We start from the raw sequence: 23,377 nt of genomic DNA on the forward strand, positions 1-23,377 counted from the left end.
CTACAGCCTTCAAATTTGGACCACATGCATGGTTTTATGTACCGAAACAAACTTTAACCTTTACATTGACCTAGTGACCTACTTTCACATTTTTGAAGGTACAGGCTTCAAATTTGGACCACATGCATAGTTCTGTATTCCAAAATAAAATTTGACCTTGATTTTGACCTAGTGACCTACTTTCACATTTCTCAAGCTACAGCCTTCAAATTTTTTGGACCACTTGCATAGTTTTGTGTACCGAAATGAACTTTGACCTTAAGATTGACCTAGTAACCTACTTTCACATTTCTGTAGCTACAGGCTTCAAATTTAGACCACATGCATGGTTTTGTGTACCGAAACAAACTTTGACCTTTACATTGACCTAGTGACCTACTTTCACATTTCTCAAGCTACAGCCTTCAAATTTGGACCACTTGCGTAGTTTTGTGTACCGAATTAAACTTTGACCTTAAGATTGATCTAGTGACCTACTTTCACATTTCTCAAGCTACAGCTTTCGAATTTGGACCACATGCACAGTGTTGTGTACGGAAATGAAATTTGACCTTGAGCTAGTCAGTAAGTCTTGAAATTTGGAACACTCAAAAATGGCACATTGGTGGGCGCCAAGATCACTCTGTGATCTCTTGTTAAATGTAATGTTAACGTCAATTCTTCTCCTTTATTCTGTTTCTCTTACTAGCGTTAAAAATTGTATTTTCGTAATATGACATTTTGATGACATTGGCTTAATGCAGACATTGGTTTAATGCTTTCCAGTGCAGTGCTATGGGCATGTTTTTTGTTGTAAAGAGCTTCATGATTGCTTGATTAAGCATGACTTTTATCAGTATTTTAATTTGCCTCACCCATTCCAAATTAGATGATCATTTACGCTGCAGTTAGTCCAGTTTCATAGAAAAATTGCTCTTGTCTCTTTTTAAAGTGTAGGTTTGGAAAAGATTTATAAACAGATCATTTAAAGAGTGCGAAAATGCAGACTCTGAAATTAATAGTTTACAAAACTAAAATCTAAATTTAATTGAAATGAAGTAATATACTGAAATTTCAGATTAATACCAGTATAATTTCATTATTACCAATGTCGGGATGTGTTCTCTTGTTTATTTTAGTGAATGTTTAGCGATAAAATATTGGTTAACTTTAATAGTATTCGAACACTTTATGTAGTTGTCACACATTTAATGTTTCAATATTTCTTGCTTTGAATGTACAACGGTGTTTCACGTAAGAATTACATTGTCAATCTTTTCCATGTATTGCTTGTTACTCTTTTCAGTGGCGTGATATTATAGTTGTATGTACATTTGTCTCTTCTGTTTTATTTTTGGAAATTTTACTATTTTATGTATTTGATTTGTTCATATTGGTGACTATGATAAGACTTGAAGAAGGGTGTAAGAGGAGAGACTAACATTTCTAGTTCACAAGGGAAACGTTTCTGCTACTATTGCCTGTGTTTATGGAATTCAGTTGAGAAGATACCAATACCTTAATTTCTTTATAAATCTGTTCAAAGTTTGTAAAAGCCCTCAAAACAGTTTTTTTCTGCTTTTTCATGTGTCTTTGGGAAAATATGAAAAACTTTGCTGGAATTTCTTTAGTCAACATTTTAGTAATAAATTTCTGTTTGTTGAAACATCCTGACTGTGATTTCTCTGCATTGTAAAGATGTCATATCATGAGTTTTAAATAATGTCACTATAGGGTTTCACATGTTAGGCTTTAAAGGTAAATTTTGACCAGCATTTTGTTATATTATTGGTCTTAAGTGCAAAAATGTTACGATGAATGGTGCTGAGTCTTTTGACAATCAAGATGATTTTCTTGAAGCATGACATGTCTGTGAATTTCTTGTTAGACATATAGTAAGCTGAGGCTGTTAGGTCCTTTATGTAGCAGGTATGTTTCCCGTTAGTGGTGTACCTTCTGTAGTACCTGTTCATCACACTGTCTCATTTGATTGGTTGCCAGTACATCTATTTTCCGAGATAATTCATACTCAGTATTTTAGTTTTAAAGTTATTTTTTGTTACCCAGATTATAGAGAAAGTTGTTAAAACTTATGAAAACTATACTTGACTACTCCAGTAAGTCATACCAGTACTAGCATATTGATATTGGATTGTGGAGGTGGGTCAAATTCTGCTCTCACTGGGATTCAAACTTGCTACCTCAGAATCAGGAGTCCAGTGTTTTATCTTTGTACCATGGTGTCTATCTACAAGTGTTTTGTTAAGACTTGCATAGACTTTAGACTGCATATTTTTAGATGGTCAAAATAGAAGTAGACAAATAACAAAGTTTACACATTTTCTAAGGGAAACAACTCTGATGTGATAATGAGGGGGAGCAACTCAGTATATCAGTAATGAGAGTTAAAAAAAATGAAAAAGAGAAGAAGTTTTGATGCATGCTTTACTGTAGAGTTCTGTTTTGATACCATCTGTAGTAACTATGTAACCTACACAGTCTTATCATCTTATCTAGGACAGCCCATAATTGTAAGGGACTTTCTTGCCACAAAGCGTAAACCTAGTTCTATATTTTTGTTGATCGTTGATTAATATAGTGTGTTAAGACCTTATAATAACATTACAGAAGAAAATGCTTGAAAAGAAGTCGACAGAGAAAGTGAGTTAAAACAGTATAAGACAAGTTAACCCACTGTATTGAGAATTCATTTGTGCACAAGATATATTTTTCAGTGCGAGTTCAATACTTTTATCACCGGAAGGAATTTGTAACAAGAATTATACATTTAGGAGTTCCAGTAGATAAATTCTGTATTTTCAGCTGAACAGTTTGGAGAATCTTTACAACACTAATCAAGGGGCAGTACTTGGTTAGAAATGACATATGGGGGCATGTATTAGGGAAGGTGGGGTGGGGATGTTGTCAGCGGCAGTGCTTTTCAAGAAAATTTCTGTTTTTTTTTGGTTTTTAGCTCATCTGATTTTTTGAAAAAAAATGATGAGTTATTGTCATCACTTGAGCGGTTGTCGGCGTCGGCGTTGCCTGGTTAAGTTTTATGTTTAGGTCAGCTTTTCTCCTAAACTATCAAAGCTATTGCTTTGAAACTTGGAAGACTTGTTCACCATCATAAGCTGACCCTGTATGGCAAGAAACATAACTCCATCTTGCTTTTTGCAAGATTTATGGCCCCTTTTGTACTTAGAAAATGTCAGATTTCTTGGTTAAGTTTTTTGTTTAGGTCAACTTTTCTCCTAAACTATTAAAGCTATTGCTTTGAAACTTGGAATACTTGTTCACCATCATAAGCAGACCCTGTACATCAAGAAACATAACTCCATCTTGCTTTTTGCAAGAATTATTGCCCCTTTTGGACTTAGAAAATCAGATTTCTTGGTTAAGTTTTATGTTTAGGTCAGTTTTATCCTGAACTATCAAAGCTATTGCTTTAAAACTTGCAACACTTGTTCACCATCATAAGCTGACCCTGTACAGCAAGAAACATAACTCCATCCTGCTTTTTGCAAGATTTATGGCCCCTTTTGGACTTAGAAAATATCAGATTTCTTGGTTAAGTTTTATGTTTAGGTCAACTTTTTCTCTTAAACTGTCAAAGCTATTGCTTTGAAACTTGCAACACTTGTTCACCATCATAAGCTGACCCTGTACAGCAAGCAACATAACTCCATCCTGCTTTTTGCAATAATTATTGCCCCTTTTGGACTTAGAAAATCATTTTCTTGGTTGAGTATTATGTTTAAGGCAACTTTTCTCATAAACTATCAAAGCTATTGCTTTAAAACTTGCAACAGTTTTTCACAATCATAAGACACTGTACATCAAGAAACATAACTCTATCCTGCTTTTTGCAAGAATGATGGCCCTTTTTAGACTTAGAAAATCATGGGTAGGACAACATTTCTATTATACAAAAAAAATCAGATGAGCGTCAGCACCCGCAAGGCGGTGCTCTTGTTTTGTGATTGTTTTAGTTCTGTATTCAGAGTACCTGTTTCTATACTACCTGTTAGAGACATATGTTTTCCAGCATAACCCTCAGGTTTTGTATTTTTGTCACTCAAACATTTTAATACTTGCTAAGGATTTTTCAGGTTTGGTCTTGAATATACAGACTTTCAAATCCTAGAATTTGCCTGTATAACTGTATTGAAAGAACTATATGTCTAGTTTCACTGAGTAGTTTTTCAGTTCTCCAGGCCTGATAACAGCAGATTTGATGGACTTCAGATATTTTGGGTTTATCTTTTAATATGACCGATGTATTACAACAGGGCATTGAGCTGTCCCTGAAAAGCTGAACTACTTATGATTTCTTATGGATAATTATAATACCAAGATAAGCCTCTTGTAACTGAGTATAATTGTGTTCAAAATCTGTGTTTACGCTACAGTGTCGGCTTTGTGTCGGCTCCCTCAAAGGGAGGTTGAAGGTTTTTGCCTCTAACTTGCTATTGCAGTTTGAAAAATGCTTTTCTCTACCAAATCCTCAACAGAGATCAAACTGTCTTTGGAAATATTTGACCAAAGATATTTAAGTACGAGTTATTTGTCATTGTCAGCTACTTGCAGGTAGTGATTATAACCTACTGGCAGCCATAACGCAACTCCGATACCTCTTAGACTAGGTCAGTGGTTTATCTGGGTACAAAAAAAACTATACTACAGCTATTTGGGAACAAAATTTATAAAAGAAAAAATTGTCTTGTTTCATATGTTCAAACCTAAAACACAAAATGATTTGAAATTTGGTAGATACACTGTATTTCTACTTATTGTTAACTTTGTCACTTGTTCTTTTGTATATGGTAGAATTTGATTGGCCTTCTATATTCATTTGAATTGAATCTTTCTGTATATACTTGAATTTCTCTGTACACATTTGAACTCTCAATACACATTTTGTTATATACATGTATATAAATATTCTTGTCATGGCAGGTACAATAAGGCTAAACTATTATATTTATCTTTATTTTAGCTTTTAACAGTCACTGTACCACTGATAATTATGTTATAACCGTACAACACTGTAAGCCTGCAGTAAATTAGTTACTATGTATTTTCCAATTTAGCCAAAGTGCTCAAGGTGAGCTATTGTGATCACCCTGTGTCTGCCGTGTGTCCTTATTTGTTGACCTTCTAGAGGTCACAATTTGTATTCAGTTTTTAATGAAACTTGGTCAGAATGTTTGCCTTAATAATATTTCGGACAAGTCTGCAGCTGGGTCATCTTGAATTGAAAACTTGGTCACTGGACAAAATAAAAAAGACAGGTTAACACTGCCGAGGTCTAATTTTCTACTTGATCTACATGTGTCTTGGTCAGAATGTCTGTCTTTTAATGAAATTTGGGTTAAGCTTGAAACTGGGTTATTTAGGGTAAAAAACTAGGTCACTAGGTCATTCATAGAAAAAACTGTTTTAACACTGTAGAGGCCTAATTTCATATATGAACTATATAAAACATGGTCAGAATGTTTTTATGAAGTCCAGGCCCATTTGCTGATCCATGAATTTGAAATATTTTGAAATTCCCCCTCCTCCATAAATAAAAGTGATACCACAGAAATTGTTTTGCATGATTTTAAAAAGTCCTTTAACAGATTTCTTTTTTAATATATTGCATGTTTTATTGCATGATATGTACAAACAATGTGTAGAAAAAGGTGTTCTTTCTTCATGTGTAAGCTAGGCTAACATACATTTATATTTTCCTCAACTCCTCTTACATTCTTTGTCAAGTTCCATAACATTTTGAGTAGGCATGCTGTTCTTTTATAATTGAAGAAAACATTTTTTTCTTGCATATTTTGTATTTTCATACATAATGTATCTATTTATAGATATGGAAATAGAAATTGTAATATTATCACCTTGGAAATAAGGATTTTTAATTTTTAAATCCCTATTAGTTTTAAAATATATATTTTTTGTAGATGAATAATGCACTGTTTTCAGTGCATTTTTTTTTGCACATAAATACTTCATACTGTGAAATCATTTAATTTGGTGGGCATGAAATTTTGTGGTTTTGACAAAAGGTGGCAATTTTGTGGGGATATGAAATTTTGAACATAATAGACTAATGGAAGGTCAGTGGTTTTACCCAGAAGCCCGACCGAAAAAATGCACAGAGGCACCTTGGGTCTTCCTTCACCATCAAAAGCTGGAAAGTTGCCGTATGATGTATAATTGTGTCATTGTGACGTTAAACCCAACAAAAACAGAAATTCAAAATGTACTTCAATTAAATTTTGTGGATTAACTTAACCATGAAATCCAGGACAATTACACCCGACCCCCACCAAAGTAAATGATTTCACAGGTATGTGTAATTATTCTTGTATTTGTCTTTAATCTTTTATTTGAAGTATTTGTTGCACAGCAGTATCTTCTTAATGGCCATCATATCTCTTTCAAAGTTTGTTTCTATCTCAGTTTTTACTCTTTCTCCATTTTCTATGATATATGGAGATATCAGACTTGATACTGTGTTTCTAATATCTTATAACATATACTTATCTCAGATGTGAAACTTGTTATTATAATCTATACAGGGACATTGCCTGTACCCAGACAGTGATTATAAGTACAGTAGAACTTCTGTTAAGGGCACCCGAGAGAAGAGCATACACACGTAGTACAGTAGAACTTCTGTTAAGGGCACCTGAGAGAAGAGCATACACAGGTAGTACAGTAGAACTTCTGTGAAGGGCACCTGAGAGAAGAGCATACACACGTAGTACAGTAGAACTTCTGTTAAGGGCACCTGAGAGGAGAGCATACACACATAGTACAGTAGAACTTCTGTTAAGGGCACCTGGGAGAAGAGCATACACACGTAGTACAGTAGAGCTGAGCATACACACGTAGTACAGTAGAACTGTTAAGGGCACCTGAGAGAAGAGCATACACACTGTTAAGGGCACCTGAGAGAAGAGCATACACACGTAGTATAGTAGAACTTCTGTTAAGGGCACCTGAGAGAAGAGCATACACATGTAGTACAGTAGATCTTCTGTTAAGGGCACCTGAGAGAAGAGCATACACATGTAGTACAGTAGAACTTCTGTTAAGGGCACCTGAGAGAAGAGCATACACATGTAGTACAGTAGATCTTCTGTTAAGGGCACCTGAGAGAAGAGCATACACACGTAGTACAGTAGAACTTCTGTTAAAGGCACCTGAGAGAAGAGCATACACACGTAGTACAGTAGAACTTCTGTTAAGGGCACCTGAGAGAAGAGTATACACACATAGTACAGTAGAACTTCTGTTAAGGGCACCTGAGAGAAGAGCATACACATATAGTACAGAACTTCTGTTAAGGGCACCTGAGAGAAGAGCATACACATATAGTACAGTAGAGCTTCTGTTAAGGGCACCTGAGAGAAGAGCATACACATATAGTACAGTAGAGCTTCTGTTAAGGGCACCTGAGAAAAGAGCATACACATATAGTACAGTAGAGCTTCTGTTAAGGGCACCTGAGAGAAGAGCATACACATATAGTACAGTAGAGCTTCTGTTAAGGGCACCTGAGAGAAGAGCATACACATATAGTACAGTAGAGCTTCTGTTAAGGGCACCTGAGAGAAGAGCATACACATATAGTACAGTAGAACTTCTGTTAAGGGCACCTGAGAGAAGAGCATACACACATAGTACAGTAGAGTTAGTACAGAAGAGCTTCTGTTAAGGGCACCTGAGAGAAGAGCATACACACATAGTACAGTAGAACTTCTGTTAAGGGCACCTGAGAGAAGAGCATACACACGTAGTACAGTAGAACTTCTGTTAAGGGCACCTGAGAGAAGAGCATACACACATAGTACAGTAGAGCTTCTGTTAAGGGCACCTGAGAGAAGAGCCTACACACATAGTACAGTATAACATAGTACAGTAGAGCTTCTGTTAAGGGCACCTGAGAGAAGAACATACACATATAGTACAGTAGAACTTCTGTTAAGGGCACCTGAGAGAAGAGCATACACATGTAGTACAGTAGAACTTCTGTTAAGGGCACCTGAGAGAAGAGCATACACACGTAGTACAGTAGAGCTTCTGTTAAGGGCACCTGAGAGAAGAACATACACACATAGTACAATAGAGCTTCTGTTAAGGGCACCTGAGAAAAGCATACACACATATAGGGCAGCTGACATGTACTTTCCATATATACAATAACAACTTCTGGACAGTGATTACAAGTACAGTAGAACTTCTGTTAAGGGCACTGAGAGAAGAGCATACACACATAGTACAGCAGAACTTCTGTTAAGGGCACCTGAGAGAAGAGCATACACACGTAGTACAGCAGAACTTCTGTTAAGGGCACCTGAGAGAAGAGCATACACACGTAGTACAGCAGAACTTCTGTTAAGGGCACCTGAGAGAAGAGCATACACACGTAGTACAGCAGAACTTCTGTTAAGGGCACCTGAGAGAAGAGCATACACACGTAGTACAGCAGAACTTCTGTTAAGGGCACCTGAGAGAAGAGCATACACACGTAGTACAGCAGAACTTCTGTTAAGGGCACCTGAGAGAAGAGCATACACACATAGTACAGTAGAGCTTCTGTTTAGGGCACCTGAGAGAAGAGCATACACATATAGTACAGTAGAACTTCTGTTAAGGGCACCTAAGAAGAGAGCATACACACATAGTACAGTAGAGTTAGTACAGAAGAACTTCTGTTAAGGGCACCTGAGAGAAGAGCATACACACATAGTACAGTAGAACTTCTGTTAAGGGCACCTGAGAGAAGAGCATACACACATAGTACAGTAGAGCTTCTGTTAAGGGCACCTGAGAGAAGAGCATACACACGTAGTACAGTAGAACTTCTGTTAAGGGCACCTGAGAGAAGAGCATACACACATAGTACAGTAGAGCTTCTGTTAAGGCACCTGAGAGAAGAGCATACACACGTAGTACAGTAGAACTTCTGTTAAGGGCACCTGAGAGAAGAGCATACACATGTAGTACAGTAGAGCTTCTGTTAAGGGCACCTGAGAAAAGCATACACACATATAGGGCAGCTGACATGTACTTTCCATATATACAATAACAACTTCTGGACAGTGATTACAAGTACAGTAGAACTTCTGTTAAGGGCACCTGAGAGAAGAGCATACACACGTAGTACAGAAGAACTTCTGTTAAGGGCACCTGAGAGAAGAGCATACACATATAGTACAGTAGAACTTCTGTTAAGGGCTCCTGAGAGAAGAGCATACACACCTAGTACAGTTAGAACTTCTGTTAAGGGCACCTGAGAAGAGCATACACACGTAGTACAGTAGAACTTCTGTTAAGGGCACCTGAGAGAAGAGCATACACACGTAGTACAGTAGAACTTCTGTTAAGGGCACCTGAGAGAAGAGCATACACACGTAGTAACAGTAGAGCTTCTGTTAAGGGCACCTGAGAGAAGAGCCTACACACATAGTACAGTATAACATAGTACAGTAGAGCTTCTGTTAAGGGCACCTGAGAGAAGAACATACACATATAGTACAGTAGAACTTCTGTTAAGGGCACCTGAGAGAAGAGCATACACATATAGTACAGAAGAGCTTCTGTTAAGGGCACCTGAGAGAAGAGCATACACTCATAGTACAGTAGAACTTCTGTTAAGGGCACCTGAGAGAAGAGCATACACACGTAGTACAGTAGAACTTCTGTTAAGGGCACCTGAGAGAAGAGCATACACACATAGTACAGTAGAGCTTCTGTTAAGGGCACCTGAGAGAAGAGCATACACACATAGTACAGTAGAGCTTCTGTTAAGGGCACCTGAGAAAAGCATACACACATATAGGGCAGCTGACATGTACTTTCCATATATACAATAACAACTTCTGGACAGTGATTACAAGTACAGTAGAACTTCTGTTAAGGGCACTGAGAGAAGAGCATACACACATAGTACAGCAGAACTTCTGTTAAGGGCACCTGAGAGAAGAGCATACAAACGTAGTACAGCAGAACTTCTGTTAAGGGCACCTGAGAGAAGAGCATACACATATAGTACAGTAGAACTTCTGTTAAGGGCACCTGAGAGAAGAGCATACACACGTAGTACAGTAGAACTTCTGTTAAGGGCACCTGAGAGAAGAGCATACACACGTAGTACAGTAGAACTTCTGTTAAGGGCACCTGAGAGAAGAGCATACACACATAGTACAGTAGAGCTTCTGTTAAGGGCACCTGAGAGAAGAGCATACACACATAGTACAGTAGAGCTTCTGTTAAGGGCACCTGAGAGAAGAGCATACACACATAGTACAGTAGAGCTTCTGTTAAGGGCACCTGAGAGAAGAGCATACACACATAGTACAGTAGAACTTCTGTTAAGGGCACCTGAGAAAAGAGCATACACACATAGTACAGTAGAGTTAGTACAGAAGAACTTCTGTTAAGGGCACCTGAGAGAAGAGCATACACACATAGTACAGTAGAACTTCTGTTAAGGGCACCTGAGAGAAGAGCATACACACATAGTACAGTAGAGCTTCTGTTAAGGGCACCTGAGAGAAGAGCATACACACGTAGTACAGTAGAACTTCTGTTAAGGGCACCTGAGAGAAGAGCATACACTTGTAGTACAGTAGAGCTTCTGTTAAGGGCACCTGAGAAAAGCATACACACATATAGGGCAGCTGACATGTACTTTCCATATATACAATAACAACTTCTGGACAGTGATTACAAGTACAGTAGAACTTCTGTTAAGGGCACCTGAGAGAAGAGCATACACACGTAGTACAGTTGAACTTCTGTTAAGGGCACCTGAGAGAAGAGCATACACACATAGTACAGTAGAACTTCTGTTAAGGGCACCTGAGAGAAGAGCATACCCACATAGTACAGTAGAACTTCTGTTAAGGGCACCTGAGAGAAGAGCATACACACGTAGTACAGTAGAACTTCTGTTAAGGGCACCTGAGAGAAGAGCATACACACATAGTACAGTAGAGCTTCTGTTAAGGGCACCTGAGAGAAGAGCATACACACATAGTACAGTATAACTTCTGTTAAGGGCACCTGAGAAGAGCATACACACATATAGGGCAGCTGACATGTACTTTCCATATATACAATAACAACTTCTGGACAACAAATTTCAGTTTCTTCACTGGTGTCGCTCGACAGAAATTTGGCTGTAAACATGGAGAGCTGTACTTTATGTTTGCATTGTATTTCTGTAAAATTTAACTGTTACATTGTACATTTCAGGACCCAGGCTGGCTAATGGGAGTAAGAAAGAAGAAAGATCAGAATGGAGTCCAAAAAGGGGTGTTTCCAGAAAATTTTACCAAGAGAGTATAGAAATCAATCTCAGTGGATCTTTATAGTTCAGAGCGCTTGAAAAGCTCGTGCATTTGAAAGATAATACTCAGTGAGAATGTGGTTATAGATTCTATTTTAGGGAGGTGAATGCGATAGACTAGATGTATTTTAGAGTAGAAATTTCATATGCAAAACATGAAATTAACAGAACTACAAGGTATAAAGGAAATAGAAGAATCAGCCAGTTTCTGAACATTCATTGATAAGGAACAAATATTTATACATACTTTTAATGTATTTTTTTGTTGTAAAAAATATTTTAAGATGTATTTTATGCGTTATTCTACATGATTTTTTTATATTCATACATTTTTGCTATTATAATTAAACATGTACATTCGTTTACAGGTACTATATACACATTTAAGAAAAAGGGGAATATACATCATGGTGTTATTTAACTGCTTTGGCTTTGGCTATTTAAGATGCTGGAAAAGAATAAATTTGGAAGAAAAGTTAGATTTTATCCTTACTGATAGGTATTTTATGACATTAAAAAATAATACTGAAGGGCTGTTACCATATCCAAATCAGGTTAAAACTGTCGAACATTATTATTAGTCCCTGCCCCCCACCCACTTTCATTTTTTATTCATCTACTATTTTGTGTCAAATTTTAGTTATAAACCAGGCTTAGATCCAGATTGTATGAGCAGAAATTAAAGTCAAATCAGCTGTAATTTTGGAGTTATTTATATTTGTGACAAAATCAGCAAAATTTACCAACACAACACAAGTAATTGCCATATTCGAATTTTAGTTGTAAAGTTTTATCATATTTTACCAAATTTATTTTCATAAAGATTATTTTATATTACACATTCCACTTTGTTTATATTCTATTCTTCCATATGTAAAATTTTCCAGTTTGACTACATATCTGGCTGTATGCCATGAAAATATTGTAACGTTTTATAGTTTAAAAAAATATGCAAATAATATTGAATGTATCTGTCATATTTTAAAGTGTATAAAATGATTAATAAACATTTAATGGATTATGTATAAATTTATGTCATGAATATTCAAATATGCGAATTATTTTAATAATGTTGTACATAATCATTTATCTATTTAAAGGACATGCTACACAGTATTTTCATTTACATATATTGTGAAGAATGCGTTACGAGTTTTGATATGCAAGGAATATGTGCCATATGTTTGTTTCAAGTTACATGTATAATTTCACTACCGGTAATTACCTTGAGTATTCTGTTCAAAACTTGCACTGCAGGCAAATCCCTTTATAATGTTTGTACAGACACCACCATTTTGAAATGAACTTTGTGCTGATTTAAAACTTATTTACCGGTAGTAAGGAAAGTTACAATTTTTTCAATAAGTACAACATTATTTTATTTTGCATTTTCCAAAAATCAGAAGAAAAAAAACAAATGAGAAAAAGGTGTACAGAAATATTGACCTTTTAGTGCTTTTGATACTGTTTTTGATCATTCTACGCACAATTAAGTTATCAATAGGTCAATGATAGATGAGACAGACTTTAATTCTTTACAGAGTCTGTAAAGTAAAGGTTTTTTGTATCGAAGTTTTTCCGCATCTAGATGTCTTTTTTTTTGCAACTGTAAAATATACTGTAGTAAGGACAGGGCTGTTGTGTGGTGATGACTGTTTTATATATTGATATGTATGTGATACTTCCGTTACATGAATGTCTTCCAATATTTTCACACGCAAAAATACCTCATAGTTATGTTCAGTGCTTGTCATTGTTAATGTTTATTTTCGTTTAATATTTTAACCCTTACCCTGCTAAATTTCTATAATGAGCTTGTCCATCTTTCAATTTGGGCAGTACCGTTAAAAGGGGGTGCTTACCAAAAAGATGCTGACTGAATGGCGAACAGTGTAGATCTTGATCAGACTGCATGGATGTGCAGGCTGATCATGATCTACACTGGTCGCAAAGGCAGACTGAATCATGTCCAGCATTATAAGGGTTGAGGTGTATGATGTTTAAGTTATGGACCAAACTTTTTGTAAATTGTTACCTACCGGGTATTTTACAGTCTGTGTTTTATAAGGATGTAATAAACTGCCATTTTTTCCCCAGTCTCTAATGGTTATAATAAAGATTTTGGAGTTGTTTAAAAAAAATTAACATATATGATGGACTATTTTGTTAAATATTATGTTAGAAAGTATGAACACAGTTTCACTTAAGATACTGAGCAGTTTGCCACCTTTACCTGTAGAGGAAACCAGTAGATTTCATTGATTTTTCAGAATTTGACAAATTTTCGTACTTTAAAAATAAGTGGGAAATGAGATCAGTGTGGAATTAACAAAAATAATAAATTTGGTGTTCATTTTGTTTCATTAAGATTATTACTTTGGTAAATGTGTACCAGAGTTGCACATTTCGGTCTTCCACCTCGTCAAATAAAATTGTCTTTCATGAAGAAAAGGATCTCTGTTTAATTTCTTGTGCTAGATTTAGAACAACATTTGGTACTAATAAATTACTTTTTTCTAGTAAACAACATAGAATGTAAATAATGCTAGATTTAACATGTACATTTATGTGTGGTCATATTGACCTTTAATAATATAGCAATGAATGAATTCGATTTGTGTGTTCTATGTATTATCTATGTATTATGGCTGAATTTAGTGTGTATTGTAAATTTTATATATTCTGTGAGTTTTATGTATTCAGTATGTATAATGGCAGAATTCAGTATGAGTGTTGTATGTACTCAGTATGTAAAATGGCTGAATTCAGTATTTTGTTGTACTTAGTTTGTATAATGTCTGAATTCAGTATATACATTGTATGTATTCAGTATATTTAACAGCTGAATTCAGTATGTATGTTGTATGTGTTCAGTATGTTTGACTGAATTCAGTATGTATGTATGTATTAAGTATGTGTAATGGCTGAATTCAGTAAGTATAATGGTTGTATTCAGTATGTATGTTGTTTGAATTCAGTATGTAGAAGGCTGAATTCAGTGCAGACTGATTGCATATTCTCAAATTTATATTGCATATTTTCACTTTAATATCTTATGTTTGAAGCCAGTATGTAAATACCAACCTGTATAAATATATATAACGTACATGTAATCTTTCAGAAGTATGCACGAAGAAGTATTTTGCATGGCGTGTTATCGAGACACCAAATATGAGGGAGCAAAATTTGGCTATTTGGCTTCTAGAGACCGCTTCCTTGCAAAATTCTATCATTAACCTTAAAGGGTGCATAACCATTACTCTTGAAAGTAGTTAGAAAAAAAAATAGAAATACATTTAAACTGCATTGTATTTTAATGTACAAAATGTTTCTATACTATACACAATATAAGCAGGGATGTACAAGCCTTGTAATGGCAAAGGAATCTGAGGACTTTGAACTACTGTAAAAGCACATATTTTCGCTGGGTCAAAATTTCGCGAATTTGAAATTTTGAGTATGTTCACAAGGTTTAATATTCGAGAAATTGTCAATATGGTATCCTACTTGAATTTAAACTATATTAATGGTGAATATTTACGCAAGGATTAATTTTCACGATATGTAGGGCCTTGCGAATATAGCGGAATTTAAACCCTCGCGAAAATTTCTGCTTTCACAGTGTGCAAGGCTTGCATGATAGGCATACAAGACTGTGACTGTAAATTCACTTCTATACACACAGAGTTGAATATTCATTCTAACACGATCCGCAGCAGTTGCTATATAAACATATAGAGAAATCGCCTATACATGAATCTACGATAAAATATAGCTCTTCCATTCCGCCCTACGATTGTAACACGACTGAGATTCTACTCTGCTTCCGTACTCTGCTTCCGTTATATACCGACTAAATACTCGACTTTTTCAGTGTTATGTAGTAGTAATAAAAAGTACATCATATTTTCTGAAACAAACAATATCTAACTGATGAATTTATTTGTTTATGTTTCAGCCCGGTAAGTTTCAACTTCAACACCAGTGCATCTATGTCTGGTCGTGTGCGTAGTTTACAATTTCTGCGTTGTAGGCACCACAAATGTCAACTAGATTCTACTTTGACAGTAAATAAATTATAATTAATTTTCCAATCTTCCAGACTCAAGTTTTTACGTGTTTATATGCCGCCGCAATGTTCTGGCGTGTATGTTTCAGTGCCATCATGTAGGTGACGTGTACTATTTTTAGAAACTGCATATATAAACCTTGAATTAAGTATTTACCTCTGATTTCTATATCCGACCTTTGATGTTATTGAAAATAACATTTTCACGGCAATAACTACTTAATACTTTAATTAAAATTTACTGAATATCGGAAAATTCCGTTTGATGCAACGCTTTCCAATCGTGGGGAGGTTTTTATAATAGCATATGGCCAGCCGAATGACAATCGCGCTAAAATGTAGTGCTGTAAAATGCGAGAATTTACGTGGTTAGAATCGAAATAATAAATATGTTCCAATAATTTTATCAGTTAATAAAATATGGGCAGTCGTTCGGATGCGAATATTAAATCACTCGTGCTACGCACTCGTGATTTAATTATTACGCATCCGAACTCCTGCCCATATTTTATTAACTGATAAAATATAGGCACATATTTATGATTTCTTAATTCGAAAGTCTTGTATAGTAAGAGAACACATACTTCTGAAGTGAAATGCTAAGTCAAACTGAGGAATACCCGGATGAAGAAATAGTAATGTCAAGGAAATGATTGAACTTCTGTCTATACTTCTGGAAGATTATGTAGGAACATTTGTAAGTACCAGTATGTATTTTTTTGGAAAGAAAAACAATGCATCGAGTTTATAATTATATCTATACAAAGACATTCATTTTTATTCAATTTTAAAAAAACATACAGGCAATAAAATGAAATTGAAGTCTCTCTAAGCCATTAATGTACAACAATAGTAACATGACTGGGGACATTGAATCATGTGTCAATACTTATTTCTATAGGATTGGTCTATATTCAATATATTTGCTGGGCAAAATTCAAAAGTTGAAAAAAAATCCGAGAATTTATTTCAGATTTTATGTAATTAAACACCGTTAGTATGGCACGTTAGACTGGTGCGGTAGATACAGTGAACACAAGATGCACACTTATAAAGTAAGGATTTCCTGAAGCTTTGTAACAGGTTATTATAAATGTATTTTCAGTCCTTTTCATGTTGCCCTATTCTGGATTGCAACTACAATGTCATGTACTATCAAAATATTTTGTTTTTCCCAAGCCAAAATTTGCTTCATACTATTTAAAAGATGTAATGGTCATTGAGATGGCCGAGATGCAAAGAGGGGTCGTGGGAAATGACTGTATTGAGCACCTCAGTTCTGTAGATTTCCAGGTAGAAACATCACTTTACTAGTTTAAAATATGTATATAGAAATGTTGGGTATTTAGATGCCTGTATGTACTCAGCAGAAATCAAAGAGCAATTGTGGGAGGCTGCAATAAGAATCAGTTCAAAGGAAATCAAATGTTTAATTCTATTTCTGTCCTAAGATAGCTACAGTTTCTAGGATATTGACACTAGTAGATATTTTGCAGGTGTTCATTAAAGTAGACAAATATTTTACAAGTTTTTATAGGACTGAAACTTTGGGCAGAGAGGTAACCTTTATTCTGATATGCTTGTTTCTGTTAAAACATGCCTACGCTTAAATGACGTCACGTTAACATGCGTTAAAACACGTTTTTTCTATACATTATTTCTTAGAAAAAGCTGTATGCTGCTGTCGAGTGGCTTAACATTAATCAGTGGAAGATTCATCATTAAGAGGATAAATCAGCAGACAATAAATAATTAAGATTAATCAATGGATGATAAATCATTAAGAAAATAAATTGATGAAAGATAAACCATTAAAAGATAAATCAGTGAAAAATAAATTATTTGAGCATTTCTTGTGTATTTATTTCATTTTGGTAAGACTTTGCTCATTAAATTTCCACCTTCCTCCTTCCGTTTTAGGGAAAAACTGATTTTTTAACTTGGCCTAGATTTTTGAATTGGCTGATTTTACTGGACTGTCATAAATTTTTAGGAGGGTGAACTACAGTACTGTTGATCAAATCACAGGCAATTGCCAGTAGAACAAAGCTGTATATAAACTATACTATTATTATATAGATAAATGCAATATCATATTATTTTACAGATTGTTGTAAACGTTTATTTTGCAAATATTTTATGGATTATACGTATATACATGAATATTGTTTATAAACAGATGCTGCCAATACATGATAGACCTGATACAGTAGAGATAACACCTTAAGATACGGTGCAGATAACACCTAAAGCATTTTCAGATCTATCGTTTGAAAAGAAAATAAGTTATTTCAGTAAATTGTTTCAAATGAGATACTGTGAAATTATTTAAATTTGTAAGCGCAACATTTTGGGGTTCGTTAAAATGGCATGTTAAAGATACAATAGCCAAGAATTTAGTTTTTGGATTAAATTTCTTGGATCGATATATCCACAGAATCCATCAGAAGTAGTCTCCCGCAAAAAAATAATAATTTCGGGGTATATTCAGTCGTGTTTGATCAAGCTCGGCATAACTGACGGAAATTTGATTTGAAGAGCAGGTATTGTGATATGTATTTCTGTATGAAAACAAAATTAAATATCAGTATACAGCAGTGCAAGGTTAATTTGGCAAGTAATTTAACTTTCATGTAGTAAAAATTCCAAAACTAGACATATTTCACAGTGTAGTAACCAGGTTTGACAGTCACATTTCAGTTTTCACAGTACTAAAATTTATGTTATGATTATGTTATGACTGAACAAGTCTTGAATCAGTTGATATCAGGTCTATAATGTTTGGCCCTATAGTTTGGATGATTATATTTCTGTTATCGAAATGTGTACGAAATAAAAGATGTACAAGTCTGTCGTTGTTTTTTGTTAATCGTTACCAGGTCCACTCAGATGATAATTATATAAAATACTTTGGTTTAAAGGCAAATTTAACAATTTCCTTCAAAATGACATTTTTTTCTGAAATTTTGCTTATTTGTTGGCGTTGGTGAATGAATTGAAAGTAAGAATAGTTAAAGGCAGCCTGTTTGTTCTAAACATTAGTCTTCATGTAATAATTCTTCTTCAAAGAATTGAGACAAAGGTATGTACAAGTAACCTTTAGATGTTTGTTCACTTGACAGAATAAATGACTTATAATATCTTCTTGCCAACAATAGGCCCCATACACATGAGGTTTACCTACTCAGAAATGAGAACAAAAACAAGTTTATAATTTACATATATTTATTTACCTCACAACATAATACATTTTATGACAATGTAATTTGTAGACATTTTTAATATGGTTCCAATCAAAATACTAATAACATAATAGATGTACTAGCACCATATCTAATTCAAAATTTGTCTTCGTTCTTATTTCTTGTTCAATATTTGATGCAAATTCACAATTACATCTTGGCCAAAAATCTCGAGTTCTATTTTCAGTAAGGTAAGAATCTGGGCTGCAGCAGTTCAAGAAGACTTCTGTATTGGACCATATTAGCATATAAAAATGCTGTAAATAGTATCTGACCATAAAACTCGTTAGAAATGATTCCAAACCTGCAATGCACTGCAGTACATCAACATGCCTACAAATACCTACATCAAGTTTTGATTTGAACACATCAGGAAACTATCTCGCCGTACACATTTTGATGCCACTAGATACACCCTTACACAGGAAAACTGCACTGAAACACCCATTTTGTATAGGCAGTCCCCCTGGTCTTTTACAAGTCCAATAGTTATATGATCCTCAACAATCTTTAAAATTTTTGGGTGAGTACCTTTATGAAGTTTGACACTGTGCATAGGTGCATCAGCACAATCACCTTTATACAACAAGACGACCTATTTACAACATGCAAGTGCAAAGTTCTCCTCTGACAGATAATGTTAATGATGATAAAAAATGCCTGATGATGATAATGACTGAGATTCTACGTTGCTGAAACTGCTGATGATGGCGGAGGTTGTGTGTCCATTGGCTCTGACGAGGCATTTGAGTCGCCTCCTTCACCACCTAGAATTAAACAGCAACAATACAATTATCTGTATTACAAATAACCTCTGCAAGGAAAGTTCCTACTAAAATGTACTTTTTTTATCTTTTTCTGAAACTTGTAATAGAATGTAACCTTCAGAAACTAGCAGTTTGTGCCTAGTAACCAAGCCCGTGTATTTTTTGTCATAAGAAACCTTTTGAGAATCTTGAGCACAAAGCAAGAAAAAGATTTTTTTTTCAGAATTCATACAAAGTAACATTTTTATAAACATAACACTGTTTTAATGTTATTACAAACTTTAAGATGAATTCACAAAAGCAATATTTTACCTGGTACAGGAGTTGCTGGTTTAGGAGGACCTGTCTGTGCCTGGTTTGATGGTGGGAGGGGTTGTGTGGCTGGGGGAGGGGCTGGAGATCCCTGCTGGGCTGTCGGTCCCATTGGGGTCATAGGTGAACTAGATGTAGGGTAGGTATGTCCAACAGCAGAAGGCTGAGTGGAAGCAGGAGCCTGACCTGAAATTGATCCTGAAAAAAAACAATTTTTAGTTTTGTTAATCTGTGAAAGTCTGGTATCAGGTCTTTGGTCCAAGTTGAACTATGTACTGTATAAGTGGATATATATTTGAGATCAGGAAGTTTGTGAATTGCCAATCCAGACAACTGTGAGTAGAAGTATTCATAAATAGCTGAAAAGTTCTAGCCAAGTTTGTTTATCTTTAACTGACTATCATAATATTTCTTAGTGAAGGTGGAAACATGACATTTTCCTGTATATCTTGAATGGGCAAATTTCCCGAACATTTCTAGTAGCGAACATTTCCACTAATACAGCAACAGTTATCAGCAGAATAAGGTCTTGTCCTTTTTATTTATCTAACTGTCATTTCCATCAGTCTTTCAGGCAACAGAAATTAGTTCAAAACCATTAATAACTTGTCCCCCAACATGTAACAGACAACTGCCATACAATAAGCTGAGGTAGAAGAAAAATGACTCTTAAAATGTTTGTGGTCAATAACCTTTAACAATTTTTGTAATACCATGTAATGATTATTGTCGCCTCTAAAATGTCATTCTTAAAATCTCTTTAGAGAAAGCTGGGCAAGCTTTTAAAATGGAAGCAGCATCTTGACTCAACTTGTATTGAACGAAAAGTTTAAACATTGTAGTGTTGAATCTCTAGCTAAGTATACAACACTTGACCTACCATCTGCGGCCCCTTGTGGTGTCTGTTTTTGTTCTTGTGCCATCTGCTGCATGGCAATCTGTCGGGCACGGTATTCCGCTGCTCGAACCTGCTCCATGTGGAATTGTTGGCGTTCCTGTAACAACTGCTGTCGCTGGTACTCCAACTGTAAGTTATATACCATAAATTTCAATTACATCTCACTGGTTTGTAGAGAAAACAGGACAGCAACGTAAAATTTTGTATACAAAAGCATACAAATGTCCTAAATTATGTTTAATCTAAACAGTTTATGTCAAGTGGAAAATCATTAATACAAATATATTACTCATTTCTTCTGTATGACTGATGTTAGATACACGGAAGTAATTACACTGCTGATACAATATAATCATTTACTTTTCTGGGCAGGAAAGTTTCGTGGGGATATGGATTTGTGTATTTCAGATTTTGACGACAAAGTGAGTGGAAATTTTGTCTGTTAAGATTTATTTTCATGGACTGACTCAACAAAGAAAATAAGTCCCCCTTAAACAAATAATTTCACAGCATTATAAAGCCATGTTCACTTACTGCCTCCCTTTCTCTATCCATGATGGCCTCAAGCTCATCAAAATGTCGAAGTTTTATCTCTAACTTCTTCATCTGTGTTTCCACAAGTAATGCCACTAGACTCTTGATCTTACGCTCCTCTACTGCTGCAAGGTGCTGTAAAATCAAAGGTTAACATATTTATAACCTTTCATTGTTATACTTTTAATGATTGAATGAATATTCTAATGGGATGTCAAGACTTCACAATGACCTATTCATGTAGATTCTCGTTACTCACAGATGCCTTCATTTCTACTTTGTCTAGATGGCTGGTTTTTCTCATATACTTTAAGAGACCAGACTCAAAAGTACATCATCTGATTTACTGATTCAATCTAAATATTGAAAGGTTGCACTTTCAGATAGGTTTGAATCAATGTTATGACCAAGGAACTATAAACCATTATCCATCTGAGAAATTTGTTTCATTTGGATTGATTTTCAGTCATCAAAACTGACAGTTAAGGTCATATGGCTACTTTTCCAGCTCTGGTGGTGGTAAATGACTGGGGATGACCCCAGGTGCCCATAAAGTTATGATTTCAGGCATGGGCAGACACCTTGGTGGAACCATTGACCTAGTAAGCCAGCTGGATGACTTCCTCACATGAAAAATTTCCACAATAAGCGAGGTTTCAAATCCCCAGCAGTGAGAGGTTAGTGATTCTATGTTAACCACTCTGCCATCTAGGTCCCTCCATCTCAGATATATAACAATGTAGCAGTGAGAGGTTAGTGATTCTATGTTAACCACTCTGCCATCTAGGTCCCTCCATCTCTTTAGCAACTAACCTTAGCTTTTACAGCTGCTGCAGAGAGTGCTGCTGCTGCTGCCGTGGCAACGTTACCCTTCTCTTTATCATCCATTCTCTTGACAATCTCTTTACCCTTGCTTGTCTCCTCTTTCTTCTCCTCATCTTCTGCTGATTTCTCTCCTTCCTTGGTAGCCTCATCCTGAATAACAAGTACAGTCAGTTTTATATAAAAGATCTATGGTCAACATCAGCTTTCAGCCTAAACAGAGCTGGGTTTATGATAAATAAGAAAAGTAAAAGTAAACTGTTTGTTTATTATTGTGTCCCCCCTACTGACGGGGTAAGGCAAGTTGGCATGCGAGACACCTACATATATAGAACAGCATTACTTCCTGATTGCTAATTAATATGGCAGACACCAGGCAGCCTCAGGTAGGCAATCCGTAACCATTATCTAACTAGCTGTTGGCTCACCTACCGCTCTCTTTTCAGTAAGAGGACCTGCCTCTGACTGGGCTCAAACCTTTGACAACCAGACTGCACAGTTGCTGCTTTATCCATTAGTCCTCAGCAGCCTTATTTACAAGATAGACAGAACTTGTCACGAAACATGACAATCAATTCACTACATAACAGTATTTTAACCTTTGTCTAAAATATAAGGAAGCTGTGGAGTCGCTTTAATTACATACCTGTTCTTTCTTTTCCTCAATTTTCTCCCCATCTTTTGCCTCCTGTGTTTGTTCTTCTGTCTTTTTCTCAGCCTGGTCAGTTTCCATGGCTTCTTTCTGTATAAATAGAAAAATATCAAATAGAATATTAACCAAGGTGATTCGTCAATGGCATGTACCATGATACTGACAATGTCTGCTTAAACATGAGATAATTAGGTTCCTTCATGATACAGATTTATGGTTAGGTTGATTAAGTCCTGCTGTTTTATCTAAGTGTTTCAATCACTACTTAAAAACATTTCATCTCTTCCACAGAAAACTAAACTTATTCTTCATATAAACCATTGAGATGACTTTTGTACATGTCAGGTGTTAAAGTTAAAATTTTCTCTGAAAGTTATCAATTTATCAGTAACATGCATATATATCTGGTGAATAAGTATACAAGTTTAATTCCAAAAGGAACACAAAACAGAAATTAAAATCAAAATATCAAATTTAATGGAAAAAGGAGTTTAAACAGACTGCACTCAAGACTCCGACCTTTATATCTGATTCTGCTTTCTCGTCTTTATTTTCCCCCTCTCCCTCCTTCTTCTCCTTCCCTTCTTCCTTCTTTTCTTCTATAAATCAAATCATACAATATCATACATAAGCAACAGGCAAAAAATACATTATATGATAAGTATATAAAAGGTAAAAAATTCTCACACCTGAACATTACTTACAAAATGACAATACCATACTGAAAATGTGTAGAACACACA

The 23,377-nt window shown here is 35.4% G+C and overlaps 2 protein-coding genes across 5 annotated transcripts in view; one reads left to right on the plus strand and one right to left on the minus strand.

The window, feature by feature from the left end:
* Positions 1-18,257, plus strand: part of LOC123560973 (bridging integrator 2-like) — an 84,486-nt gene extending 66,229 nt beyond the window's left edge. For 2 of the 3 annotated variants that reach the window (XM_053552177.1, XM_053552179.1), the window contains 2 exons: positions 2,608-2,640; positions 11,245-18,257. In XM_053552177.1, coding sequence (XP_053408152.1) covers positions 2,608-2,640; positions 11,245-11,337 — 126 coding nt within the window. In that variant the 3' untranslated portion in view covers positions 11,338-18,257. The remainder of the gene's footprint in view (positions 1-2,607; positions 2,641-11,244) is intronic. The other variant, XM_053552178.1, reaches the window with a different exon arrangement.
* A 357-nt stretch (positions 18,258-18,614) lies between these two features.
* The window catches only part of LOC123560974 (SWI/SNF complex subunit SMARCC2-like), a 29,140-nt gene continuing 24,377 nt past the window's right edge, over positions 18,615-23,377 (minus strand). For both annotated transcript variants that reach the window (XM_053552176.1, XM_053552175.1), the window contains exons 19-25: positions 23,154-23,233; positions 22,629-22,724; positions 21,974-22,135; positions 21,161-21,295; positions 20,609-20,753; positions 19,729-19,926; positions 18,615-19,416 (exon numbers count right to left, since the gene is read on the minus strand). In XM_053552176.1, the coding sequence (XP_053408151.1) occupies positions 19,334-19,416; positions 19,729-19,926; positions 20,609-20,753; positions 21,161-21,295; positions 21,974-22,135; positions 22,629-22,724; positions 23,154-23,233 (899 nt within the window). In that variant the 3' untranslated portion in view covers positions 18,615-19,333. The remainder of the gene's footprint in view (positions 19,417-19,728; positions 19,927-20,608; positions 20,754-21,160; positions 21,296-21,973; positions 22,136-22,628; positions 22,725-23,153; positions 23,234-23,377) is intronic.

The sequence above is a fragment of the Mercenaria mercenaria genome, chromosome 10 (assembly GCF_021730395.1).
Source record: "Mercenaria mercenaria strain notata chromosome 10, MADL_Memer_1, whole genome shotgun sequence".
NCBI classification, from domain to species: domain Eukaryota; kingdom Metazoa; phylum Mollusca; class Bivalvia; order Venerida; family Veneridae; genus Mercenaria; species Mercenaria mercenaria.